The following is a 12,077-nucleotide window of genomic DNA, read 5'->3' as shown; positions in this document are numbered from 1 at the left end:
CTTTCTACAGTGAAAACAAAAGGAGCACTTATCGGTGTTGAAGAAATTATATATGTGAAAGCTCATTGAACTCATCTCATCTCATCTCATCTCATCTCATCTCATCGCTTCTTTGACTATGTTCAATCTTAAATTTTCCAACTTTCCAGATCCAGATGGGAAGAAAAAAGAAACTGTTCAATTTCCGGGTAAACTTTTTAAAAGGTTTTCTTTCCTTCAAATGTGCTGGGTTCAATCTATTAAAAATTCCCAATGTTCAAAGGGTTTGTTTGTATTTTTTTTCGACAACCAGCATTTTTTGTTAAGCTTAGTTTCTTTAGCATGAGATTTCGGACAGAAAGTGCGGAAAATAAAGTGACGCAGCATTTTTTAAGTGGTGTAGGCTCTCAATGTTCGAGTTGTTTGCTTAAACGGTCCGGAAACAATGTTGTGTGTATTGATGGATAATCCGTTTTTATTTCCTAGGATGAATGTTCAAGCATTGTGCTAATTATTTTTGGTGACAAACTTGATCTGATCTTTAAAGACTTTGAATCGGGAAAATACATGTTCCTCCATTAATCAATAAGAGATCTAGATACGGATTTGAAATCTTTAATTAGAACTTAGAACTCTACTATTCCATATTTAGACGTTTCATTAGCCATTTCCGAGAGTGGCCATTTAGAGCATAGCACTTTCTGATTCTCATCAGTCCTAATCCAAAGAAATATTCTCTATTCACAACTTGAAAAGGGGAAGTTACTTGAGCCTGTTTCAAGAAAGGAATAAGAGCTGAATTTTCAAGCCATGTCAAGTTACTCTAGTGAAAATAATGATACTCGGCGTGTTATCGATTTGAGTTCTAATAACATCGGGAGTCGATTACATGAGTCTCTTGTCGATTCAAACAGAGCTATATATACAAGTGGGATGCAAGAACGTTCTTTGAATGAACAAAATATTCACTTGGTCAATACGTTGGAAGAAAGAAGTCCCAATGATAAATTACTGCTGAGTCCATACGAAGAAGAACTTTACAGACGTAGTCTTAGACTGAGTCCCGTTACTTCAATCGCAGCACCCATACCCACAGTTACATTGCTTGGGGAGGATGCACCACCAGAAGCCGGAAAGACTGCTTTACCGTATATGACCGATTTTGACAAGTTCCAGGTGGAACAGGAAAAGAACAATAAGAATAGGCGACAAGGTTTGGAACAAAATAACGACTCGCTGTTGAGTTTATTCACCAAATGGCCTATCTACTCTTCTAAGAAAATAAAACAAAAAATGAATAGGCACAATTCGCTTAAAAGAACGCATTCTTCAGTTAGGCGCAAGGATTTCTCTGTTCAGTCTGAGTATGCGAAATATAACAAAGATAAGAAGTTCATATTCCATAAGGGCTTTTCTCAAAGACACAATTCTGTTAATTCACTGCGAAGAAATTACACCAAAAAGACTCACTTCAGAAAAAGGTCTAGGTTTCAAAATGAACAGGAATTGATGTCGTACATGAGATACATCAACGCCTCTCAAATGGATATAACTGAGGTGATAACAGCCGATAACATTAGAATGTATCTTTATTCCAAAAATTCATTGAGAAGCCTATTACGAGTTAATCCAACACTCCATCCAATTAAGGTTCCTTTAATGCAGTTTAATGAATTGTTGAATAAAAAGAAAAACTCTCCGCAAGGGTCAAATGTTGTGAAAAGGCCATCTATCTCTAGAAACCTTTCAAGAAAAGCCAAACATGTTCGCAGGTCAAACACGTTACCAGCTAATAAAACATCATTTGCAGAGAGATTAAATCCTGAGTTATACCGTACATGGAATTCTTACCTCAAAGCTATCATAGCTAAAAGAGTCGAGCTTAGAATCTCTTGTCTATTGGGTGAAGATATGTCGTCATTTGCCTCGTCGGTGAGAAATTCTGCGATCGTGTACAGAGAGTCAATTACACCGCCGTTGGAACTTGGGTCTCCTGGCAACCCAATTGTAATTTCTGATAATGAGGATGCTCCGCCCGTCAGAGGATCGCAAGACAATAGCAGTAATACTGATGGCTATGGAACAATTGAGAAATTATATCATGAAAATGATACCGATGATTTGTCGACCAGACCGAGCACTAGCATTTTTTCCGTGCGACAATCACTGACAAGCGCAGACCAAAACAGAAGATCATTTTTCTTCCCTCCTGACAATCCAGGAATGCATAAAATCGATGAAGAGCGTTCTATACGCAGTGTAACGTCAAGAAACACTTTGTCATAACGAAATTAATTAATCGGGAGCATTTACGGATTACAGATGAAACATTTATGTTTCTGGAATTCATGCTGTTCTGAGAGAATTGCATTACAAATACATTCATATGTATACACTACTTATGATCTGGATATTAGAAGCCTAAAATACCTTTATAGATATTCATTTTGGAGCTTTCACTCGCTTTAACAGCGGTCCAGATTTGAGCTGTACCAAGCGTTTGACCATACGTAGCGTTTTTCTTTGTCACAAACTCATCGACCTTTTCGGGGTTATCCATCCACATTTGGAAGATCACATAACTGATGTGCACCAGGGTCTTTTTCATTCTTTCAGAGGATTCCGCGCCCTCTCTCAGAGACTTACGACCCCATAGGTCATAATTTAACTCGAACCACTCCCAGCATACATCACGGACTAATTTATTCTTCTTGCCATCCAATGGCTCGCGGAAGTTATAGTTCAATCCGAATAATGCATTTTCAACACTGGTTGAAGTGATATTAGTTAAAATAAAGTTCAAAGTCTTTTTGATGAGCTCCTCATTAGTGTTGAATGCAAGATTCTCAAGAGCCATATTTTGAATGTCAATAGAAGATCCACCGTCAACATGAGATTCAACACCCTTTGCAGACTTAACTAGCTCATATAATTTTTTCCACTGTTTGACATTCTTTTGATGACAGGAGACAGTGGCGAACACACTTCCGCACAATTCCAAAGGAATGGACTTATTTGGACCAGACAAGATCTTTTTCATTAATTGATTGGCCACAGTCAAGGTTGAGTCCAAATGTTTGATACCAAACATCACCTTTGACATAACTTTTAGCTGATATGAGGAAACGTGAAAGTCATTCCAAGAAAATTTATCCCATAGAGGGACATAAATATCAGTAATGAAAGCTTTCTCAGATTTACCGGTGTATGTTCTTAAAGCATTTTCTATGGTTTGCAAGATATCTAAACCGATAGATAATCCACGGTATAGTTCTTCCGTTAAATCAACATGTGATGCCAGGCACCTCAATATCATTAAGACACCATCGATGTGTATCTTTTTTTGGTATTCACTGCCTATTAGAGATCTCAGGTCAATGAATATTTTGAATAAATCCAAATCGGAAATTTTAGAGTTCTTGAGGGCTTCATTGATCAACTCGTAGCATTTATCCGTCTCATAAGAAACACGGTATAGGCCCCTGGCTCCACTGTTCACAATAAGTTCGGGTTCGGATAATTTCAGAGTTCTATCAGTAAATAATCCATTCTTAGTATCATCCTCTCCTGAAGATTGAACTGCAAAAAGTGGAATATGGTAAGGAATGTCCTCAACATCTGTCTTTTCCAAAAGGAAACGGTGCTGTTCCAAGGTAGTCCTTTCAGTATCAGTATTTACAGAAATGATTGGGATACCAGGAGTCCTAGTCCATGAGCTGTAGAAGTTTGCAATGTTTTCGGATTTTAGGATCTCGCCCATTCTTCTAAAGATATCCATTGGTTTGATACAAGTTTCATGGAATGTGGACGACTCTGAGAAGATCTGGGCGAGAGCTCTGTTGAAGTTTTCTTTCCCAACACTTTGTTGGAGTGATCTCAATAACGATATTCCCTTATGATATATGTGTGGTTCAAATGCATCTGAAGTTGATTGCAAGGATTTCACGTCGATTACCGAACCTTGTGTGATACTCTTGGTAGTTACTTCAGCGTCAGTTGATATGACATTTTCCATCTGGGTTAGATAGACGTCTGAAGACCAATATCCATCATTATCGTGTTCGTCCAACAAGTCACATGCGAACCACGTCGCAAAAGCTTCGTTAAACCAAAGATGATCCCAGGAGTCAAACGAGATGTAGTTACCCATCCATTGATGACAAAGTTCATGAACAATCAATTGTCTGACCTGTTGAATCACCGAAGGGTCAGACAAAGCTTGAGGTGTTAGCAACAGGTGGTTCATTTGGAAAGTAAGTAAACCCCAATTTTCCATAGCCATATCAGACAAAAATGGCAACAGTACCACGTCCAATTTCTCCAAAGGATAATCAACGCCTAACCTTTTCTCAACTATAGGCAAGAGTTCTACAATGGTATCAAAGCTGTAAGTAGCATGAGAAATACTCTGTGGAGCAAACAACTGTACTGGAATGGTCTTATTCTTCAATTTGACATCGGTTCTCAAGAATTCTAAATCACCGATGCAGAAACCAAAATAAGAAGTATTCATGAGAGGAGTCTTACTAAACTTCACAATTTGTTTACGGTCATCTGTAACGGAACGATTTTCAACCGATGTGTTACTGATTACTTTGAACTTGTCATCTGCAGTCAAGGTAAGCTGATACTTACATTTTGAGTTTGGCTCATCGAAGCAAGGGAAAATGGATCTAGCAAAAACAGGTTGGGTATGAGTTGCAAGAATGTAAGAGTCGCTGATTCCAGTGGTATCGCTCATGAAATTTGTCTTGAACAACCCAGTGGTCAATTCGCGATGAGTCTTGATGGTATTAACTTTACCGATGTAACTAATTCTTAACTCCGCGGTATCATCTGCAATGTTCAATGGGTCATCTGAAGAGAAAGACACAGTTTGTTCATTCGCATCATAGGAAATAGATAACGGTTTATCGCTCAATAGAACTTTGGTGACAATCAATTGTTTACAATGGAATTTGAACTTATTGAATGATTGACCAGGCTGACGTTGTTTTAATTGAACTGTCAATTGTCCTTTGAAATTTGGCTGTTTGTGATCCACATTCAGATCCAAAGTGTACTCTAAAGGAACCACCGGCTCAGTGAGTGAGAGAATCATGACTGAATTGGTCCAACTGCCCTTATGTGGTGAGCTTCTTGGACTTGAATTGTAAAGTACTTGTGCGTGTAGATCCAGATGTCAAGAATAATGCTGAGATGGGCAACTGTATTATTTTTCAAAAAAGATTCACTTTTTCACTTCGAGATGATTTGGTATCCTTTGAGGCATACAAGAAAAACCCTATTAAAAGCACTGATCATAACTATCGTCAAAGGAAATACCTTCCGTTCCCGATATACCCCCATCCGACTATAACTTTGCTCCCGACTAATTGTAATAATCAATCCCTCCTCCCATTCTGATCACGTGACTTTAAAAGCTTGCTGAAAGTTCCAGAAAACGCAATCTGTACTGCCACAAAAAAAAGATAATCTCGTCTTAGAAAATATTCGCAGTACCGTTCAGTACATAGAAATCATTGCGGACATCAAATATGTACCAGACACTTTACGAACAGAATTCCGAACTGCACCATACATTTTTGTGTCGCTTCGTCTTTCGTAATTCCAAGATGGAGATAGACACAGAGGGAAAATGGACAGAAGAACTAGCGGAAAACCCGTACTGCAGCGACACCATCTATATCTTGGTATCGCTGCATTGGAAAAGATGTCGGTTTCTTTGACTAATAGCAGTTGAATGAAAGGGATAAATATGATTAACGCCACAGGTTGGAGCTCTGATCTTTAAGAGGGAGGGGACATATGCCATTATTACATACTGTCATACAAAAAATTTTGATGTTTCTCTCCGCTCATTCTTAGCCGCACACGTACACGAAGTACGAAAGTACTCAGCAAAGACAGAATATCGGTCTCTCGTTTGTTTGGAATCAGCGAATAATTGATTATATCTGATCCTTGTTTCTTCATGCTGACGTCTATATTTTTCCTTTTTTTTCGATCCTTCTCTTTTCTCTTATTTAGGTATCATTAAGAAATTGTGTTTTTTCCGTAGAAACGAAAAAAAAAAAACTGATATATCGAAAGAAGATATAAGAAAAGCTTTGATAGAAACACAAATAAGAGATACGGAAAGAATTTATCAACTGAACTTCTCGTACTGTTTTAACTTCGATATCCCATCAGGTTTAATCATTTAATTGGAAAAGCTAATACATTTCAGGATACAGCGCTGCGCGTTTAATATCACCTCTGAAACTATAATATTCTTGATACCAAGCTAAAAAAAAAAGAAAAATCGAGAAAACCGAAATATTCTTTGTTTTATTGTCATATTGAAGAGATTCTAACGAGACAAGTGCAACGAACACCAAAAATAAGAGGATATTCTTAAAGCACGCCAAAGCTATAGTTGGAGAGTGACATCACTAGTGAATTAAGGAGATAATCAAGTTTCAAGGTCATATCTTGCAAGTGGTGATAAATTAAAAGGAAAGTCAGAAAAAGGCCTTTCTCCGTAATAGTTTTCTGAGTCAACATTATGGTTATTTTTGTGCGATAGCCAAAGATTAAGAGATCGGGAAAAGTATTCTTAAAAGAAGAGAAGATACTGTTATAAATCGCGTCTGAAAGCATTTTTTTACATAACATCAAGCCAACACTAAGAAATTATGGCTAAGAATACGAAACTGTACGATATTTTAGAAGTTAATACTACGGCCACCGAACAAGAAATTAAGAAGGCGTACAGGAAAAAGGCGTTAAAACACCATCCAGATAAGAACAACCATAGTGCAGAATCAATTAAATTGTTCCAGGATATTAGCCATGCGTACGAAACGTTGAGTAATAGTAACAAGAGGGAGTTGTACGATCAGTATGGTACAGTAGACGAGGGAGAAATTAGTGAGATAATAGCGAAGCAAAACATGGGAAATACTGGTAGTAACGGTAATTCTCATCCGTTCAGTGCCCATACCGCAGGTGATTTGTTTGCGCAGTTTTTTGGGGGTCGCGGGTCCAGCGGCACTGGTGCTAGCGGATTCGGTTTCATGAGAGGAATGGTAAATGGACCTTTCCAGAGTTTTTCTCATGATTTCAACATGAACTCGATGGCAGATTTTGAGGACGATGGTTCTCACGAAATGGCATCGGGTCCTGGGATTCGTCATAATTTGAAGTGCAATTTATACGACCTATTCCATGGGAAACGTGCTAAATTAGCTCTAAATAGAACCAGATTGTGCCAACGGTGCCAAGGATATGGTGGTAAGAAGGCTACTCAATGTAGAGGATGCCAGGGTACAGGATTATTTACTACAACAAAGAGAATGGGTCCGATGGTTCAAACGTGGCAAACAACGTGTAAAGAATGCAGTGGAACAGGAAAGTACATTAGGAGTAAAGATGCATGCACAGAATGTTCTGGAAACGGGTTCATAAAAGAAAGGAAATTTTTCGATGTCGAAGTGTTGCCTGGTATGCGTAACGGTAATGAGATCATACTACCCGGTGAAGCCGACGAAGTTATAAATACGGAATACGGTAAGGAACGTGTTATCCCAGGTGATGTCATAATCACCATCCAACTAACCAGGAATGAAGAAAGTAATATGAGGTACAAGTACTTGGTACATGATCACGATCTCATATTGGATAACTTTGAAGTGGACTTAAAGACAAGTTTATGTGGTGGGACCATTATTATTGAAGACCATCCAAGTGGGAACCCATTCAAGATTGAGGTATTGAGTGGTGAATTGTTGAAACCTGGTTGTATCAAATGTGTTGAAAATAAAGGTATGCCTGTTGACAGTAATGGCAATTTCGGAAATTTATACATCAGATTCCGTGTGAAGTTCCCAGAACAGTTGAAATCTGATACAATCAATAAACTCTCTGAAATCCTTGTTCAAGATGAAAATATATCCAGTATTCTCAGTGACAGTATTAACAATAAGAGCTACAAGATAAATTCTTCAGATATCGCAGAAGAGCAAGTCTTGAGTACCTTCACCACTGAAGATCTACAATCGAAATTCAAAAATGCTAAGAGGGATTCACCTAATAAACGAAAACACGCTGATCGTGATGGTCCTCATTACAACACAACATACGACTACGATTATAACCCAACAGAATCATGTCACATGAACTGAACCACGCCATTTCCCCGCTACTCATAACAGTCGACATATGATTTCGACAATCGTGACATATGATGTTGTCACATCTATGACACGTCATAACATGTTATAGAATACACATTCACTTCCAGGGAGCATGCGTTCACAAACTTCCTTTACCAATTCTTGGTTAATCTTTTTCCTTTTCTTTAACCAGTTGTCCATACAATACTTGCATACAATCACAGCATTGATCCTTAACCAGTTACAAGAGATTCCAAACACCACAATTCAACCTTTGCATTTTGAAAACCCGCCTTTTCACGGCCTAACTTGTTATATATTATTACTTGTGCGTGATTGGCTCTTATTAAATCTCCAGCACCTCTAGATGGACTTTTTTACTTATAGAATCTAGAATTTCATCATTTCTCAATCTGTTCTCTTTTTTTTTTTCTTCTAATTACTTCAAACTACATTATGCTACGGGAACGGAAACCGATGATCAAGAACTGTAATCATTACCATTGGGTATAACTTAAAGTTATTTAAAATTGATATGTATATACACATATATAGGATATACTGTATATCAATATTCGTGGGTCTAACATTTTTAAAATACTTGAGATTATTGAGTCAAGGATTACATTTCGCAACTTGATCCTTCGAGCAATTTTGACAGCATTCTTAAACCTCGAGGACTCGAACCGGTCAGATATACCCAGCCAACATAATATTCCGTAAGTGACCATAGTGGATATGGTTCCATCTGTGAAGTAAACAAGTGAAAAAGCAAACATGATATCCTAATGAGAGTAATTTGTCGTTACCCTACTGTAGCCCGAATTAGGTACCGCCTACCATAACCTGGGGAGCTTTCGGAGCAAGAGTACCGAAGTATCCGGAGTCACTTCCTTCCGAAAATCTCCAGCAAACACTACGTAACCAAGCCATCAACAAACTACTCTCCTATAGTATAAGACGAGTCTTAGCATTCTTCCAGTCTCAAGCTTTCTGCCTACGTTCTGTCGTAATGTACCCTTTTTTTTGCTCTGAAAACGTTTTTGCTCTTAGCTATTTAAAGGGACATACAGGCTTTTCTTAAGACAAAGACCAACCTCATTTTGCGTAATTGAGTGTAGTGGTTTAAAGCTGCCAGTTGGAAAAAGGACAGTGCAAAACAGTGGAAATCAATGAGGAAGGGGTTCTTAGTTTGGAGGGTGTGAGTCTTCCACAATGATCTAAGAAAGCCATAGAATATAATCTCCATTGGCGATGTTGTCGACATCTTGAGAAATGCAGACAGAGATAGTTACGTAAACCTAAGTAAAGGATCCAGAGCTTCTATTGGTGTGCTGTATCTACACGTTACCGATCCACCAAGAACAAGGGTAAAAAAAAAGTAGCTGTTTAACTTAACTCCATATTGTTGGAGTTAGTTTTCCAGTTTGCAAGAGTATAGTTGTCCGAATAGCATCGTTTTTTTTTTTTGTTTTCACAATTCTTGGTGTAGTTTATTTCTGGATTTGCTATTAGCTAAGACGGGTATCCGGCAGGGAACCCGACTTGTTTCGGCATGACTGCTGGATGGGCAAATATATGTAAATATATATAAGGGATGTATCTTGATTGAATTAAACAACGGTAAGTTTAAATATATATATATATGTCTTGGGCATACTTTTGATTCTGCTTTGCCCGATTTTAAGGGTAAAGAGCATCATCGACCTTAAGTATAGTGAAAGAATTAAGGTAAGAAGAAAAAAAAACCAAGAAGTAAAGAAACTAAGTACGTCGAAACATGTCGAACAGAGTTATTATCGGAGGTGTTGCTGTTGCAGCAGCCGGATATTTGTTGTACGAACGTCAAGTTCAGTTGAAACAACAGCAAAATGGGGCTGTTCCCGTGTCTCCAGTTGTTCACGACCAAAGTACATTTGAAAGGAAAGGTGCCAAGACTGGTGCGAAATTGGACGATTTAACCACTGATGTGAAGGACAAAATGTCACAATACAAGAATGAGGCCGATTACAAGTTCCAAGACATTGCCTCGCAGGTTGAGGGCAAGAAAGCTGGCATCGCTGATTGGACCGTGGAAAAATTAGATCAAGCAAAGAACACGATTGAAGATTCACGTGACAAGTACAGAGACAATAAGCACACTCTAAGAGAGAACGTTCAGGAATATGAAAACAAGGACAAGCCAAACGCTGTCGTTCAAGTCTACAAGGACACGAAGGGTGCTATTTCCACTGATCTCGGTAACATCAAGGAAGGTTTCATCGATGACCTGAAAAGTGTGAAGTCCGCAATCGTTGGTACTGGCAACCAAGTGCAAGACACAGTTCACCAGAATGTGAACGAAATAGCTGACAGAAGCTCGCAGAAGATCGACGATACCAAAGAATCCGTATCCAAGGCTGCTGCTAGCAGTAAGCAAACCGTGAACGAAGCTGCTCAGAATGCGAAGGACACGTCAGTCAGTATTTTGAACTGGGGCTACAACAAGGCTGAGAAGGCTCGTGCTCAAGCTATCAACAATTACGATAATGCAAGCAAAAAATACCAAGAGTTGGAAGAAAGGTTCAACGAGTCAAAGAAGGGCCTTTTCGGTAAAGGTGACCCAGAATTGCAAAGGCAAGTTGATCAGGCTAAGGCGTACGTGGAAGATGCCAAGAGAAGAGTGGATGAAGCCACTAGGGAATTCTCTGAGAAGACCACCAATGACTTCAACAAGCTGGCCAACCAAGTACACGACAACGAAGAAGAGCTGAGACGTAAAGGGTTCTTGAGTTGGTTAAGAGGTAAGGCCGACGCGGAGGTTGTTGATCCAGACTCTATTGCCAGCCATAGTGTTTCTGGATGGGGTGAAACTGCCGAACTCTTAGCAAAGGAAGAGATGGAGGAGAAGGTGAGGAACAGACAAATAGGACCAAGTGAAGCTCAAAGAAGATTGGATCGTTTCAAGAAAATCAAGGAAGACGGTTGGTTCACCTACAAGGGTAAGGACGAAGAGTTCCTGGCTCAAAAGGCTGCTAAGGCCTTGGAAGGTTGGGGTGAAACCGCTTCCACCATGGCCCAAGAAGAATACGAAGACTTGGTAAGATGGAGAGAAGCCGGTAAGAAGAGATACCAAGCTTCCGCTTCTACCGCTCGTGATGACGCCCAAAGGGCTGCAGACGCTGCCAAGAAGTCATTGGAAGATGCCCGTGCTGAATTGAACAAGCACACAAAGCACTGGTGGCAATTCGGTGCTGAAAAGAATGAGGAACTACAAAAAGCTGCCAAGGCCAAATACGAAGATGCTGAAAAGAATTACCAATCTGCGGTTAATACCGTAAACGACTGGGCTGACAAGGCTACTGGTAAGTTCTGGAGTAGTACAGACGACGCCTTGCATACTGCCAAGCAAGCTGCTGCCGGTGTTCACGAATCCACTCAAAAGGGACTAGATAAGGCACAAAACTACGTACAAGAGAAGAAATAATTCATGATTGATTGATTTCCTTTCCCTTATCTCCTCACCTGCCCCCTCCCTCACATTCTAAAACATCGTATTAATGATTTTGATTTTGATTTTTGTCTCTATCTAACTAACGTATCTAAAACTATATTATTATGTATCAACCTAAAATACCAAGTGTAAACCGTATTCCTATTGCATGTTGAAGTATGTGTGCATGCATGAAGTATTCAGTAAGACTATACTATTAACTCCAAAAAAAAAATAGCCAGAGACCGAACTTTCAATCACGTGATTCTAGTGCCGCACTCCCCAAACTCGGGTCTCCAAACACTTAACTGCATCCATCCCTGCCCCACTGTTCTCCCCTCCCCCTGTCCCCTCATCCGTGTAAAAGATGGAGATAGCATACACTGATCTCGCCTTCCGTCTCTCAGCTCGCTTCTCCCAAGGCAACAGGCCCCCATAATGTCCCCGACTTTCGTGATCCAGGATTACAG

The 12,077-nt window shown here is 39.4% G+C and overlaps 4 protein-coding genes across 4 annotated transcripts; 3 read left to right on the top strand and 1 right to left on the bottom strand.

Moving 5' to 3' along the window:
- Window positions 1-789: 789 nt before the first annotated feature.
- On the top strand, window positions 790-2,265 carry NIS1 (Nis1p; the record flags this gene model as incomplete). Its single annotated transcript, XM_454308.1, has 1 exon — window positions 790-2,265. The coding sequence occupies one exon, from the start codon at window positions 790-792 to the stop codon at window positions 2,263-2,265; it is 1,476 nt and encodes a 491-aa protein (XP_454308.1).
- A 127-nt stretch (window positions 2,266-2,392) lies between these two features.
- On the bottom strand, window positions 2,393-5,080 carry TMA108 (Tma108p; the record flags this gene model as incomplete). Its single annotated transcript, XM_454307.1, has 1 exon — window positions 2,393-5,080. One exon carries the CDS (start codon window positions 5,078-5,080, stop codon window positions 2,393-2,395), a length of 2,688 nt encoding a protein of 895 aa, XP_454307.1.
- A 1,576-nt stretch (window positions 5,081-6,656) lies between these two features.
- On the top strand, window positions 6,657-8,144 carry APJ1 (Apj1p; the record flags this gene model as incomplete). Its single annotated transcript, XM_454306.1, has 1 exon — window positions 6,657-8,144. The coding sequence occupies one exon, from the start codon at window positions 6,657-6,659 to the stop codon at window positions 8,142-8,144; it is 1,488 nt and encodes a 495-aa protein (XP_454306.1).
- A 1,771-nt stretch (window positions 8,145-9,915) lies between these two features.
- On the top strand, window positions 9,916-11,601 carry OM45 (Om45p; the record flags this gene model as incomplete). The annotated part of the gene is made up of 1 exon (XM_454305.1): window positions 9,916-11,601. One exon carries the CDS (start codon window positions 9,916-9,918, stop codon window positions 11,599-11,601), a length of 1,686 nt encoding a protein of 561 aa, XP_454305.1.
- Window positions 11,602-12,077: the final 476 nt, after the last annotated feature.

This window comes from Kluyveromyces lactis (assembly GCF_000002515.2).
Source record: "Kluyveromyces lactis strain NRRL Y-1140 chromosome E complete sequence".
Classification (NCBI taxonomy): Eukaryota; Fungi; Ascomycota; class Saccharomycetes; order Saccharomycetales; family Saccharomycetaceae; genus Kluyveromyces; species Kluyveromyces lactis.
Note: the sequence above shows the minus strand (reverse complement) of the source record. Positions and strands in the feature narration are given on the sequence as shown.